General features: G+C 45.5%; 1 protein-coding gene across 1 annotated transcript in view; it reads left to right on the top strand.

Moving 5' to 3' along the window:
* The window catches only part of DARS1 (aspartyl-tRNA synthetase 1), a 519463-nt gene that overhangs the window by 357009 nt on the left and 145884 nt on the right, over positions 1 to 16570 (top strand). Inside the window, exon 8 of the mRNA XM_086957449.1 lies at positions 13517 to 13597. Within this exon, the coding sequence (XP_086813575.1) occupies positions 13517 to 13597 (81 nt within the window). The remainder of the gene's footprint in view (positions 1 to 13516; positions 13598 to 16570) is intronic.

Raw genomic sequence — 16570 nt, 5'->3', positions numbered from 1 at the left:
AGGTCGCTTCACAGATCGAAGAAGAATCTGTGAAATTAGCATCTCTTTTATTGTACTGTGTTTTTTTTCTAAAGTGCTCAAAAATCTTAGCGCTTCCGAGTAACACTATTGCGTGTTGTTTAGTTTGAAAAAGAATCCATGGAAATCGCAACTAGACGTAAATAACGGCCTCTTATTTGAAGATGCAAATCCTACATAACAAGAACGTAATAGGAAGTGTGTTACAGTTGGCAAAAGGGTTCAGGAAATTACACGTGTCCCCGTTGTATTCCGATCATGGGCTTGACGGTCGAGGGTTCGAATGCCAGTATCACCCACTCTCTCTGCCGACTTCCGTAAATGACTTGCAATTAAATATGGAAATAATGACGCGCTGTTTGCAGCTCATACGGAATAGCGCTCCGAACGGCTGTATGCAGCGCTATAAAAGACAAGTTATTGTTCAGACTCGTAGTGAACCATTCCACTCGCAGTGACGGGATCTGCTCGTCGATATATATCTCACATTGCCAGGGAAGTTTCCAGGCACTAAGCATAGTAGATAAATGAAAACATCTGTATAGTGCCCTTAGAGGAAACGATCCTTACGTTCTATTCATTGGAGCGACTGCGGGTTAATAGGTGTGACGTCATAAATACGGCACTCAGTTCATTTAGACATGTTGGCGCCAAAAGCTTTGTGCACTAGCGCCTCGGGAATACTGCAATCTAGCGCTCAACAAGGCCGGACAGCTGTGTTTCATCCTCTCGAGCACAGACCATATGCACAAACACAGGGGCAACCCTGACACCCAAAAGCTCACTTACGTACATTTGTAGTAAAATCATACATTTTTAAGGTAGTAAACATTTTTGTTTGCTTCCTGTCACGATACACCCCCTTACGCTCCCTCCCAGACCTCTTACATGCCTCTCTCCCCTCCCGTGTTGCTCTCTCTCGTCCATTTTCTTCTCTCCCATCCTGCGCTGCTCTTTCTCTCTCAAGCTTGTTTTCCATTATTTTCATTTATCGCAAGACACTTCCAGTGTGGCACACTGTGCTGTCAAGGCTCTTCCGGCGCACGTTTTCACAAGGATGCAGTTTCTTTTTCTTTTCAGTGCGAGGCGGTTCCAAAAACAATCTTGCCTTCCGTTACAGCTGAGGGCTTGTTTTCATTCTTGTTTTTTTTTTTTACCCGCTCCGCCCCATCCCCCAGCTCACATCTCCACACAGTGATTCCTCTCAGCGGGAACTCTCTTGCCAGAGCGTTCTGGCGGCCTCCCGCCTAGTGTGCGCTCAGCTGTTGGGCCTCAGCGAACGTTCTACCCGCTGTCTTCCTTCTGGGACTGAGTTTTTACCTGTGCAGAGCGGTGTTCTGCACACAGCGGGAGCTCTGTTTTTCAGATTTCTTCAAAGGCAGTCACGAGTTCTTAGGCCACATAATCTTATCTATTTCTCCTCGCAGCTGGAGCATATTTCTTCAAGTGGCAGTCACGAGTTCCTGAGCCACTGAATCATTATCGATTTCTTCGACCTGCAGCACGGTCAAGTTACCTTACTCATGTAATTGCCTGCCAGTTCTACATCGCTGACAGGCACAGCTCATTCTAGAGTGGATAGTTCTTACTTGGCTGGCTATTCTGACACTAGTTTTCATTCTTAGAGGCTCTCTTTAGGTCTCGTGACCTATCAATGCGCACCGCTCTTCCGCAGTACTGCAACCTACACCCTCACTCCCCCTCACCCTCACTCACCCTCAACCCCTCACCCTCCCTCACTCACCCTCACTCACCCTCACCCTCACCCTCACTCACCCTCAACCCCTCACCCTCACTCACCCTCAACCCCTCACCCTCACTCACTCACCCTCACTCATCCCACACCCTCACTCACCCTCAACCCCTCACCCTCACTCAACCCCTCACCCTCACTCACCCTCAACCCCTCACCCTCAACCCCTCACTCACCCTCACTCATCCTCACTCACCCTCAACCCCTCACCCTCACTCACCCTCACCCTCACTCACCCTCACCCACCCTCAACCCCTCACCCTCACTCACCCTCACCTTCACTCACCCTCAACCCCTCACCCTCACTCACCCTCAACGCCTCACCCTCAATCACCCTCAACCCCTCACCCTCACCCACCTTCACTCACCCTCACCCTCACTCACCCTCACTCACCCTCACCCACCCTCACTCACCCTCACCCACCCTCAACCCCTCATCCTCACTCACCCTCAACCCCTCACCCTCACTCACCCTCACCCTCTCACTCTCAACCCCTCACCCTCACTCACCCTCACTCACCCACACTCACCCACACTCACCCACACTCACCCTCACTCACCCTCTCACACTCACTCACCCTCACTCACACTCACCCACCCTCACCCTCACTCACCTTCACCCTCACCCACCCTCACCCACCCTCACCCACCCTCACTCACCCTCAACCCCTCATCCTCACTCACCCTCAACCCCTCATCCTCACTCACCCTCAACCCCTCACCCGCACTCACCCTCAACCCCTCACCCTCACTCACCCCCACTCACCCTCAACCCCTCACCCTCACTCACCCTCACCCTCACTCACCCTCACTCACCCTCAACCCCTCACCCTCAACCCCTCACCCTCAATCCCTCACTCACCCTCACCCACCCACACTCACCCACACTCACCCTCACTCACCCTCACTCACCCTCACTCACCCTCACTCACACTCACCCTCACTCACCCTCACTCACCCTCACTCACCCTCACTCACCCTCACCCTCACTCACCCTCACTCACCCTCAACCCCTCACCCCCTCACCCTCACTCACCCTCAACCCCTCACCCTCACTCACCCCCACTCACCCTCAACCCCTCACCCTCAACCCCTCACCCTCACTCACCCTCAACCCCTCACCCTCACTCACCCTCAACCCCTCACCCTCACTCACCCTCAACCCCTCACCCTCACTCACCCCCACTCACCCTCAACCCCTCACCCTCAACCCCACTCACCCTCAACCCCTCACCCTCACTCACCCTCAACCCCTCACCCTCAATCCCTCACCCTCACTCACCCTCAACCCCTCACCCTCACTCACCCTCAACCCCTCACCCTCAACCCCTCACCCTCAACCCCTAACCCTCAACCCCTCACCCTCAATCCCTCACCCTCAATCCCTCACTCACCCACACTCACCCACACTCACCCACACTCACCCTCACTCACCCTCACTCACCCACCCTCACTCACCCTCACCCTCACTCACCTTCACCCTCACTCACCCTCACCCACCCTCCCTCACCCTCACTCACCCTCACCCACCCTCCCTCACCCTCACTCACCTTCACCCTCACTCACCCTCACCCACCCTCCCTCACCCTCACTCACCCTCACCCTCCCTCACCCTCACTCACCCTCACCCTCACTCACCCTCACTCACCCTCAACCCCTCACCCTCACTCACCCTCAACCCCTCACCCTCACTCACCCTCAACCCCTCACCCTCACTCACCCTCAACCCCTCACCCTCAACCCCTCACTCACCCTCACTCACTCTCACTCACCCTCACTCACCCTCAACCCCTCAGCCTCACCCTCACTCACCACCAACCCCTCACCCTCACTCACCCTCACTCACCTTCAACGCCTCACCCTCACTCACCCTCAACACCTCACCCTCAACGCCTCACCCTCACTCACCCTCAACACCTCACCCTCACTCACCCTCACTCACCCTCAACACCTCACCCTCACTCACCCTCAACCCCTCACCCTCACCCTCAACCCCTCACCCCCTCACCCTCACTCACCCTCAACCCCTCACCCCCTCACCCCCTCACCCTCACCCCCTCACCCTCACTCACTCACCCTCACTCACTCACCCTCACTCACTCACTCACCCTCACTCACTCACCCTCACTCACTCACCCTCACTCACTCACCCTCACTCACTCACACTCACTCACTCACCCTCACTCACCCTCACTCACTCACTCACTCACTCACACTCACCCTCACTCACTCACCCTCACTCACCCTCACTCACCCTCACTCACCCTCACTCACTCACCCTCACTCACCCTCACTCACCCTCACTCACCCTCACTCACCCTCACTCACCCTCACTCACCCTCACTCACCCTCACTCACCCTCACTCACCCTCACTCACCCTCCCTCACTCACCCTCACTCACCCTCACTCACCCTCACCCTCACTCACCCTCACCCTCACTCACCCTCACCCTCACTCACCCTCACTCAGCGCAACCACAGCATCTTCATTATATATTTAATAAACTTTAAGCTATTGGCAATATAAAATAAAATCCATTTTATTTACGTATTAATTATTAATTGTTTTTTAAAGCCATTGATTTTTTTAATATTAATACATATAAGTCACATATAAGTCCCGTTAATACAAAACATGTTGCTTTACAAATGCTAGAGGTGTCACATTTACAAAAATTATAACTATTGGCTTTGTAAAGAAGAAAGCTATTAATTTAGCTATTTAGAAAAAACAACACATAAATAAAAAACAAAAAAATAAATAACACCTATAGCTCAAACTTTCCTACTGCGAGACCTATTGCATTTCCAATGCTTGTTAGGATTAGTTTCGAGTTGGGCGGCAATTGCTCTGGACTCTCCCAAAAGTGTTTTAGGCCTATTTTACTAAACCAGTTTTTAACGTGCTTTAACCATGGGATAGTTTTTGAATTATCTAACTCCATAATTTCTTTTAGCCCGTCCCTGTGGTCGTGTAATTCGGGCACCCGCCATAGTCTAACCCATAACATCAGTGGCCGAATTATAGTGTAGTGGTCGGTTCTTTTGATGTTTAGGTCTAATTGAAGGGGCACTAGAGGAGTGCCTCTTGGACCCTTACCGGCTTCTCATAAAATTATTGTCCAGGACACTAAAGGTATCCTTAGACCCTGGTCCCCATATTTCTGCGCCATATAGCACTGCTGGTTGTACCTTAAATTCGAAGAGTTCAATCGCCGGAGAGACAGCTTTGCTGCTGCTCAGACTTTGCTCCCTAAGGACTGGCTTTGCATTCTGAGCGAATGCCACTTTGCTTTTTTCCATTTGTGCTCTCCATGAAAATTTGGAATCTAATGTAACCCCTAAATATGAGAATTGGGAGACCGAATCTAGTTTTACTCCTTCCAATAATAAACAGCCTTTGTCGGTTTTTGTTGGATTTAGGGCCATACATTTAGTCTTTTTCCCATTTATCTCCAGTCCTTTCTTACTATAGTATTCGCTAAAAGAATTCAGTAGTGCCTGGAGACCTTTCTTAGTTTGGGAAATCAGAATAGTGTCATCAGCGAATAGTAAAGATGTTACCCTTTCTCCGTTCAGTTTTGGAGAGTCATTTTTGCATCCCTCTAGGTGTGACGGGATGTCGTTCACGAAAAAGGAAATGAGCGTGGTGGCCAGTACACAGCCTTGGCGAACGCCACGCTCGATAGAGATTTTTTGAATTAGTTCCCCACTTGGACCCCATCGAATTTTCGCAAAATTCCCTTCGTGTAGCTCTTTTATCTGAACTAATAAGCTGATTGGTAACCCTATTGCACTCAACGTTTTCCATAAAAGATTACGTGGCACTAAATCAAATGCTGCCCTCAAATCAACGAAAGCAACATATAAATGACCCTTTTTAATTAATACGTATTTCCAATAAAGGCAACAAAATCTAAATATCTGATCAATTGTGCTTACTTTACATCGGAAACCAGCTTGGAATTTGGTTAAAATGGCATTTTCCTCCATCCAATCACTGACGCGAAGTAAAATGTGACGTGAATAAATTTTCTGGAGGATGTTCATCAGGCTGATTGGCCGATAATTAGAGGGATCCATCCTATCCCCTTTTTTAAAGATTAAAACAATTTCAGCTCCCCTCCAGCTTTCGGGGAAATCTAAAGTGAGGGATAACTTATTACACAAAAGGTTTATGTATGGTGCCCACACTTTTAGGTCGTGCTTCTATAAATCCCCTGGGATCTTGTCTAAACCTGGTGCTTTGCCAGACTTTATTTGGCTAATTGCCAGCTCAGTTTCGCCTAATGTAAAATCCAGACAATCTGTGGGGTGTTCGTAGCGTGGGACTTCTAAATCCATGTAAGCATCGTCATATTTTTTATAAAGACTAGTAAAATGATTAGTCCATGTTAGCTCATCCAGGTAGATGTCCTTAGCCACTCTCCCTACATGGTTTCCGTTGGCAACTAGCCTCCAGAAACCTGCGTTGTCACCTGTTTTAGCAGCCAGCAACATATCAGCCCATTTTTCTTCCTCCCAGGCTATTTTAGAAGCCTTTTGTGCTAACTTATAGTTATTCCTTGCTGTTTGTATGTCCGAAGGAGACTTAGATTTAATTGCTGATAAAAGAGCCCTTTTGGATTCTCTACAGGTTCTGCCAAACCAAGGTTTACTATGGGACAGATTCTGTATCTTTTGTTGGTTCTTCTTGGGCATTTTAGTAACTAAAATTTTTAATTCATTAAAAAAATGTTTGCGTAGTGACAGAAAATGGATTGGGTTAACCTCCTCTACCGTAGGACCTATGTATGAGCCAAAGGTCTCTGCAAAAAGAGTGTATATTTCTGCGAGAATCTCACCATGGTCAAATATAAATGGCCATTTGAGTGCTCGTCTGTTGTTACTAATGTGGATCTCAATATTATCACCATTACTACCATCTACTGGGTGAAGGGAAGTTGCTCCTTCAAGCAAGGAGGCTTCCATCAGAAGACTTACTGGAAAGTGGTCGCTTTCTAGCCTGTCCTTTACCTCAAAGTCTAGAATGTTCGGCCAGATGGATATAGAAGCGATCACAAAATCCAAATTACTTCTGCAATTATTCCTACTAAAAGTTGGTCTTTTCAAGCTGTCAGACGGGAACTGTCCGTTGCAAGCCCTGAGGCAATACTCTGTGCATAATTTTGTTATTTGGAGTGCCAAAACCGAACATTTTACAGGTTTCGCATTCTCCAGGGCAGGAATTTTGTTGGCTTGATCTTCCTCTTCAAAGATATCACAAAGACCCAATGTAGGTTCGTAATTACAGTTTAAATCACCGGCCAAAATGACATGATCCTCCCTACCATCTAGTATACTTAGAAAACAGTATAATTTCGGCAATGTTAGTGAGTCTCTTGATGAAGGTGTTGGTCTATTGTAGACATTTATTAGGAAGAGAATTTTCCCTTCGTGTGTGGTTATTTTTAAGGCTAAGATGTCAAGGGAATTTGTATCCAGCACCTCAATTTGTACCCTTAGGTTTACTTTCACCCAAATTAATAATCCACCCGAGGGCCTTCCACTTCTAGATGGGATAGCACCTATTCCGAAAGACTTATACCCAAGTCTGTGTCTTATACCCAAGTCTGTGATGTTTGATTCATTATGACTGTTTTTTGATTGACTTGAAATTGTCATGCCCACATAAGCTATAATCCACCTTGCCCAGGTGTTCTTACCTTTTGTTGCTTATTCCCCGTCAGGACACAGTTATCCTGTACACGGGGGCCCCAGTTATTTCCCAAATGATGGTCCCCCGATCACCTTGCTGTCCCAACCGTTTCCTTCAAGGGCTGGTTGTTGGCAGACTGTTTGGCCTGGGTTTCAGCACACTTTCTTAAATTGAACCCCAAAAAGTTAGAGATAACGGTCTCCCATATAAAGCGCAGGTATAGCCTCAGCAGGCCTGAAGTAATTGGCCTGCCTCCGGTCCCTGACAGAGTTTTCAGGATCTAGAAGCTCTCTAGTTGTAAAAGTGGCAAAAGCCTTTTTTGTGCAACTCCAAATCTTAAGCAAGATCTTTCCCTTTAGTGACTCCCACTTACACATTACATTGGTGATTTCTCTCATGCAATCTAGACTTTAGTACTCCATTTTTACACCTCATGCCTTGCCTGAAAGGCTCCTGCATCATTTACAGCTAGGGCAGAAGACTGCTGCTGTACTGATCTCAGTGGCGGCCAGGCGTGACATCTCTGTTATACTCATCCCTCCAGGTAGAGCTGTGCTACTTTAAGGGAATGACTAATGTCCTGACCTCTGGCCCTCTAAATTTGCGTGACACCAACCCATCCTCTTCCATGCTCCTTCAGTAATGCTCTCCTCAGTCACCAAAGCTACGTCAGTGACATATGGCAATGGTGTTTCCTACATAGATGCACTCAAGCTATGAATACCGATGCCATACAGTTTGTGCTCTGACTCAATCTGTCCCCCTTCATGAAGCGTCTCTGAACATAGTTATTTAATCAGTGCCCCTCTTTTATCAGGGAGCCATTGTAGGGGTTGCCCTGTGGTGTTGTTTGTTATGCCAGAACATAACCTAAACACCACCCATTCAATGCTGGCTGATTATTGATTCCAACATTATTGGACAAACCCAGTCACACAAAATCTTTGGTCGCATTACATATGGTACATCTGGTCCAAATTCTTTAACCATTGCTGATGGCCCAGCTATCTTTCCCGTTCAGCATCATCATATCGGTTGACAGAATTCGTAAACTGAAGGTGAAGTAAAGGAGGCATAGAGGTGGGTGCAGGCATGTGTGCCTGTGTGTGTTTAGGCAGTCCCTTGGCCTATTTTATTTTTATTTCTTGAAGTGCGATATTATCAAATATTTTCAATGTACTGAAATCGCCTCCATTTTGAGGAAATGGTCATATGTGTTATTAAATAGCGGTCTAAAGTTGCTGCCATAGGATAGTGTGGCTTACTGCATTCTTTCCCTTTGGGTGCCCTGTAGCTTGTGCCCCACTATCCTTTGGGACCTTCGGGACCTGTATCCCACTGGCAGCAGGGCCTGGTGCTGAGCTGGTTGCTGTGGCTCCTGCAGCTGGTAATCATGGATCCATTAACGGGGTTGTGATCATGGTGCAGCCTCACTGTCATCGAAAGTACTATCTCCTGCTACAGAGTACTTCAGAATTTGGAATAACCTGCGATGGCACTCACGAAAGCAGAGCAAGTAGAGAGGAAAGTGAAGCAGCGATTATGACTATCACTCCCTGACATTTGCTCCACTTCCCAGAAATCTGGTGCTGGTCTTACCCACGCCCACAGCAAGGGATGTAGTACATACCTGGCAACTAGCCCACTAAACCCACACCCTGCTTCAGGTGGTTGGGTCCTTGTCAGTGTGGTGTTTTAGATACCAGCAGACCAATAAGAATCAATACACCCCCAGCACCATTTAGAACAATTATACTGACCTGAGAGATTGAGATGGTCAACTACAGAATCGAGCACAACTTCTGAATAACCTAATCTAGCCAGATCGCGTGCACCTAGTAGACAAATCAGCCTCCATTATGATAAGAGGAGGTGGGGTCACCATGCCTACCAACTTGAACCCTAAACCCTTTGTCTTGTAGAGAAACATTATATATTGTTTACTAGTGTAGTAAAACTGTGATTACCTGCCGCTGGCATGCCCATCCTTTGAAGAGGGGTCTTGTTCCAAATCTGCACAAAACCTAGTGGGGCCTTCTGGTCTGTCTGAAAGGTGGTGATGTGTTTGTCCAGATCCCATCAGTATTACATTGGCCACATTATTTATTTTCATTTATAAAGTTTTATATAGCGCGAACTTGACCCAAGAGGGTATCGGAGCGTTTTACATTTAGGATTGTTGCGATACAAGTTACATGGGATACAAGACCATAGTAAGGTACAGTACACATAAACAATGTTTCAATATTTCGTAGGAGGGAGGGGAGGAAGGAATAATAGCGGGGAGACGAGGAGGAACAATGCCCAATGTCCGGCTGCGTAGGTGACAGTCAAGGGGGGGAACCAAGGCCAATCTCCTCAATAGGTGTCGAGCAGCTCCACTGGTCATCAGCCATGTTGCACAGGTCTCCGTGTTCAGGAAAAAAACAGGTTTTAGTTTATTTTATTTGCGAAGGTTATATAGCGCTATCTAGACCCACAGGTATCAGAGCGCATAACTAGGGGAACGTTGTATTAGAAGGTGCCATGGTCCGTGAAAATTCCAGACGTCCTATTGAGGTCAGGCCCAATCCTGTCAGGGTTTTGTATGTAAAAGTAAAAGATCAGAAAGGGGGGGAAAAAGTCACCACTGTCGGCCATGTTTGGGTCGGGCATCCTGGAACCCTTTTTCACATTGTGAGTGTGCCGAGAATGACAGAGGTTAACAGGGAAGGAAGGGCCAGACTCCTAATAGTTCTAAAAAAGGACACAGGATCTCACCAATGCCCTCCTCGTGGGGTGGAAGGGGATCTGATGAGGTTTCCCGCACCCATTCGAGTTGTGGCCTGATTTTGAAGAAAACAAATCTGCATCCTAGTCTGTGGGCATCTCTAATCAACCTTTGGAAGGAATCATCACGTAGGGTTGGTTAAGATCTTGACTGCACTCACTTGTGGGTGGGAGGCATGTGTACCTTCTGTGTCCTGTTCAGTGCTTCCAAGAGGAACGTTCAATATCTGCTCCCTCGTTAGTAGTGGGCAATCTGTCGATGACTTGCGTAGCTTGTTTGGCACCGCTTATGCTTCCACGTTGGAACATGTTTAGTGACGAAGGGGATTCCCTTGTTTCTACGTGAACAATCCATACAGCCATGACAGTGAGAGAATGATAACCTTTTCAACAGCAGTAACACATTTTGCATTACAGCAGTGCATAGATATATCTTGCAGGGCCTTCTCTCCAAACCCTTTCCTTCCCCGTTGATAAGACTCCCCTCTGAAAGCCATTTTCCACATAGGGTCTTGAAGGAAGCCCAGACCATAAATGACATGCAGTAGTCAGTCAGTAATAGCAGTAAAGAAGCTCTCGTCAGAAGGCATTTATGTTTGTAAAGTTCCCACCAATCTTGACCCTTGTTTGCACCGTTATTACCTCCCCTAGAAGGGGATGGGGGGTCTCCGCGTGGTTGTAGCCAGGCAGGGATATTCTGGAGTAGGGAACTGGGTCAGTGGCACAGACCATTCTTATTCTTACTGCTTCACAACCTTTCTTCCCAGATCTTGAAATATGTATTTCTCTTAAACTATGGTGGTTTGTTTCACCGCAATGCTAGCGAAATCCTCCTTCGCCATCGGGCTGATCTCTTGAATAGATCCCCCAATAAAAGATTGGAAAGCATGCCTTCAAGAAAAGCTCTGAAGACATTCATTCTGACCCAAGGCAATGGCAATCTAATCCCAAGTGCATCCCATCGTTTAAAATATGTAGAGTAGCAAAAAAGTACTCCTTTTTTTTATATCCATACTTCGATGACTGTCCTAGTGCAGGTCCCGACTGCGGCAGAGTTGGTGAGCGCGTTTCTCAAACGACCCGTACAGGACACGACACTGTAACATTGCGATTATCGCCTCATAAGACTTACGACCAGCATTTCAGGAATTTCTTTGAATGTGGCAGACTTCTAGTCTTACCATTCATCGGACAGTCAAAGCTCCGTGAGAATTACCTGAAAGGGGCCAGTATTACTCTATCTAGCGTTCAACACGCCACCAAGTTTACTCTGTTGTTCCCCTTAAGAAGAGATCACATGATCTCGAAATGCATTGGGATTCACGACAGCACTAAACAAATGAATTTGTGAATATGTAAACTTTTTCTTGTTGAATGTCAATTGAGATGTTAAAAACATTTTTTCCTTTGCATGTGTAAAACTTTATTATGTTGAGACACGAGTGTAATGCAAATAAATGAAGAAAAGATTCATGATTTTGTTAAACATTGGTTAGTAGGTGCATTATTTGTAGGGATTAACACAAAAACGATTAAAAAAGTAGCCAACCTTAATGGTTAGCACCCGCAGTGCAGGCAGGGTCAGTGATAACATATCACCTACCACGTACTTTTGATTCATAGGAGGCTAGCGACCCCCTCCCTACCCAGCACGCACAGTGAAAAAATATAAAACTGTTGAAACCAGGGATTACTTAAAGATAACAGAGTGCGCAGTACAACCCTAAATCCATATTTTGTCCTAGTGCAGGGCCACTGGAATTATTTGTCAGGAGAGGGCCAAATTATGTGACAGGGTTGAGGAAATCATGCATCAAGGAAACTCATATTATGCTGCAAAATGCGCCACATTTTATAATAGTATTGCTACATTATTTTGCTATTTTTAAACTTGGTTACACTTTCTGGGCTTTGATTGCTCCTCATTAGTATCAGTTTAAAACCCAAATATAGCAATAAGCAGCGGAAAGATGACATGTCCAGCTTTGCAAAGGGACTTCCACTTAAAAGCAACATGTGTCGGTACATTTTTAAACTTTTGAACCGTTTGAGCTAAAAAAAAATCTTTTGTAGTTGCAATCTGCAGATTATGCAGCAGATGATGGATTTTGTGGCAAATGCCGCAAGTGTATCATTATGCGAAAATCGCAACTGCTGCACAATCACATGATTCCAGTGGCCCTGCACTGGAGTTGATTGTGGCACAGGTGTTCTCCAGGATCTCTTTGGCCTACTTCTGCATCACAAACATTTGAAAAATCTACTTCAGTTTCTTAATTTGATCCAACTCCTTAGGGTTGTAAACAAAAGAAAGAAATGAAGAGCAAGAACACAGCATTCAACTCGGAGGTACTCTTAATTGAGTACTTCCCGCCCCTGTTCCTTTATCCAAAGTTGTTTTTAGGTTTTGCCTGCACAGCACTTGTGCTATGCTTCAGAAATCTATTGTTTTTAATATAAACTTAAAAGGGACTTACATCCCGCTTCCTCTCTTTCCTGGCTTCTTATTGGTTCCTGTGCGTGCCACTTATATTTCCACCATTTCTATTGCTGTAGCATATTTTCCTGTATTTTCCAATGTTTGTTTCTTGTCACCTTCTCTTATCAGTTTCCCGCCACCGAAATACTGTTAACATCCGCTTTGGTGGGACTATATTTTTATAAAGTTTTGCCTTTTACTATTGCAGCATATTTATATAACAATTTATCACCTGTAGAAGATTAAGTGACTTGCATAGAATCACAGGATGCTGCGCTGTGCCACAGAGATTCGAACAGGGATCCCCTGCTCTTGAATTAGCGGCTCTGGCCGCTCTGCCACATCTCTCCACTCCCATGTTATCTGTCAGGGAGCTCTTTCCTTCTCCCGGACGATGATTGATAATAACAGCTCTTTATTTATTACATAGGCAAAACGGATGCATTACCAATGCTAGTTATTAACGATACTACTCATTGAGAGACGAAGTTTAAGTTTCTAGGTCGGAAAAACATTCAAAACGTATTGTTGTATGACCTATTAGGTTTGCAATCGAATAGCCCATTGTTGTTTTGAACATAGTGTGATAGTGCATTCAGTTTTGCATGTTAAATTACTACTCCGAGAATAAATGTATGTAACTAACCTGCTGGTTACATCTCCTTAACAGGGTTAACCCAGTTTCAGATCAGGAATTCTTGCATTTTTTTGCAGTACAGATTGCAATAACAGATATTGTATTAAACCTTTTATTTCTTCCCATCTGTTCTCACACAGTCCTGTTCGGTCTCTCTTTCAGATCTACGTGATCAGCCTGGCGGAGCCCCGCTTGCCCCTGCAGCTGGAAGATGCTGTTAGGCCGGAAACTGAAGGAGAAGAGGTGACTACTCTTGACCTGAAACATTATTTATAGCGCTGCATTACTTTGTTTTTTCTAGCAGTACATCTTGACATTTTAAATTGTAAAAGAGGTCACAGCCTTATTTCAGGTTGGATTTTCAGAGAATTTCAGTGCCATTTGACTGATGTATAAATGTCTCTTCTGTTTCATAAGTGTAGAGGCAGGAAGTAACAACCATTGCAAAGCAAGCCAGTAGTCTCGCGTTTTGGCTTAGCCAATGTTTTTTGGTAATGCAGTTTAACATCGGCAAAAAGAAAAGAAAATGTTAGTTTTTTATTTAACTGTTACTATCTCTGTTTTATCAGCATTCAATTCCATTTGCATGCATCATAATGTGGCATTTGTTTCAATGTACTGTTCCAAAATGGCAGTCCAGAGGGTGCAGTAGGGGAAGAGGTTTTATAAGCTTCAACAAGCAGCAGGGGGTAGCAACTGGGGAATATACATATAAAGAAGAGGGAGTGGGAGCAATATCGTGAGTATTGGGGGAAGCAGCACACAAGGGAGGTAACTGGAAAACACATGCATCCGGAGTGCCTAACGAAAAAAGCAGTTCCCTGGATGTAAGTAGTGGAAGGATACAAGTCATCTAGTCAGAAAGATGGCAAAGTAGTTAAGCTCCAGGGTAGGGGCTAAAAGAAGAAGAGGAGTTAGTCTTCAAAGTTGTGGTCCGTTTTGGTTAGAAGTCTTTAACATATATATATGTATTTCAAACTTTTAACTTCACTTAAAAAAAACAGTTAAAGTTCAATTATGATCGTGAATTAAAACTGAAAAAACACTGAAATTTGGAAGCTATGGTTAGAACCACAAGTGACACAGCAGCTATGCAAATCATAACACACACCAAGTGAAATGTTCATGACCTCATCCTCGATGTGAAAGATGCCATTGCAAATGTCGTAATCAATTTTACATATGCGGATATATATCACATTATCCCAAACACTTAGAAGGAGACTATGTTGAATGTTGTATTATTTAGTGACTTGAGTATGTGTAATTTAATTACGTTGCCCTTTTCAGTTTTTGTAATTATAGGTGTAGATGTCGTGAAACTATTAAGATTGCATATGGTGAGCGAGTTATGGTTTGCATGGCTATTATGCTAATCATGTACTGTAAACACAAGGAGACCCCGAAACCGGTCCTAGGATGCTTGGTTCCAGTCCAGCGAGGACCAGGCCTGGCAGTACGGTCTGGACTGTTCCCATGAGGCACAGGGTCAAGACTGATTTGCATATGGCTGGGTTCAAACTGGAATGGCATGGTGAACAAAAAAACGATGGATTTAGGCCCAGATCTCTGTACTGGGGTGAATGTATGACATTGTTCTGCATTCTGTCAATCAGTTATTGTTTTTGCATTAATCAGGCACTGTAGTCAGGCCCTAGCCCCCACTGCGCACAGCCTTAGGCAGTAAACCGAGGGGATGGCCGCAAGGCGTGGCCTACAGCCAGGCCCATTAAAAAAAATATTTTTAAGAGTTTGCAGACACTGTTTTGTGGTTTATAGACCCTAGCAATCTTTTGTTCCCCTGATGGACATACTGCATAGTTTGTGATCCCAACTCCGCAGCAGGTCCTTCAAGGGTGTCCAAGCCCTTATTCGGGCATGGACACCCTTCACTTGGCTTTGCACACTTTTGGGGGCCTTACTGGGGACTGTGATTACAGCGCCAAAAGCCTCTTGCAAAACCAGTTGCTTTTGATTGGCAAAAAGGCGAGATCTATTGCACTTTGCCAATGCTTGTTTCTTCAGGCAGAACACTTTTACTCAGACCATGTGCTAGGAGGCTATCTATATGTGTAAATGGCAGATTTATCTTGCCAGTGAAGTGCTGGGTCCTCAGCTTTTCTGGTGTAGGTAAACAAACAATCTGGGAATATTCTTCATAAGATGGGGGAATGTCATTATGCGAAAAACACAGAGGTTTAATCGGCACCAGGGAAGCTTTCTTGGCTGTAGGTAGTACCACTTGAGTTTTCTCCATTTCTCCCTTAACATTTTCATCCTCAAAGTTTACATCATAAGCATCAACGTGGCGAGATTTAACATCTGAGAGATTCAGATCATCAATAAATCAATTCTTGTAGAGTGCAGATTATCACCCGTGAAGGTATCCAGGTGCTGGGTTGCTGGGCTTAGATGAAGAGTCCGGTCTTGGGTTTCTTCTTGTAGTCTGTCAGCGAGGGTGACGTTTGATGGTGAAGGGGGGAGCCTTAACGTTAAACCCGCCTTCTTATACTCAAGGAGCAGGTGCAAACCCCTGCTTACAAGGATAACAGTTGTCTTCCTACTGGATGGTCTAGGAGTGATCCGTTTCCTGATCCTTGAACTCCGGACGGAAAGCATATAAGAGTATGGTCTTAAATCTCTCTATCACACTAGGTCGTTGTACTGTGCCAGCACTGCAGCTGATAAAGTTATGGCTTTTACAGACTTGATCCAGATGTTGCAGTGTTTGCAGGTGCTCCTTCCGAAATGTTTAAAAAAGAAAACACTTTTGATTTTACGATCTAGAGCCTTCGTGAATCTGTGTTTGTTGTTGCCATTACAAGCATTTTTGGGAAACTCGTTCCCCTGCTTTTTGGAACCAGTTATGCACATGTACATACATCTTTGGACAGACCGACATCCCCAGACAAGTAGCAGAGAACTGTCTCTGTCAGATGTTGTTTGTGATTAATACTGAGAGGAGATCTTTGAATCCTGCTATTCGCTCAGCTCCAAGAGAATGAATCCAACCTTGTGAACAAAAGTTCTGTAGGCGGGGATCTCTGTGTATAGTCTTGATCTGTGAATAGTCTCGCCCATGGGCGGGGACCTCGGAGCAATCAAAATAGTCTCTTAAGTCGTCTTCTTCTGCAGTCCTGCATAGACACTTAAGAGAAAATTAAAGACAAATAATGCAGCCTAATACAGAGATACCCCTACTACAGAACTGAAGTT

The sequence above is a fragment of the Lissotriton vulgaris genome, chromosome 2_1, assembly GCF_964263255.1.
Source record: "Lissotriton vulgaris chromosome 2_1, aLisVul1.2, whole genome shotgun sequence".
NCBI classification, from domain to species: domain Eukaryota; kingdom Metazoa; phylum Chordata; class Amphibia; order Caudata; family Salamandridae; genus Lissotriton; species Lissotriton vulgaris.
This window is presented reverse-complemented; position numbering and strand designations above follow the sequence as displayed.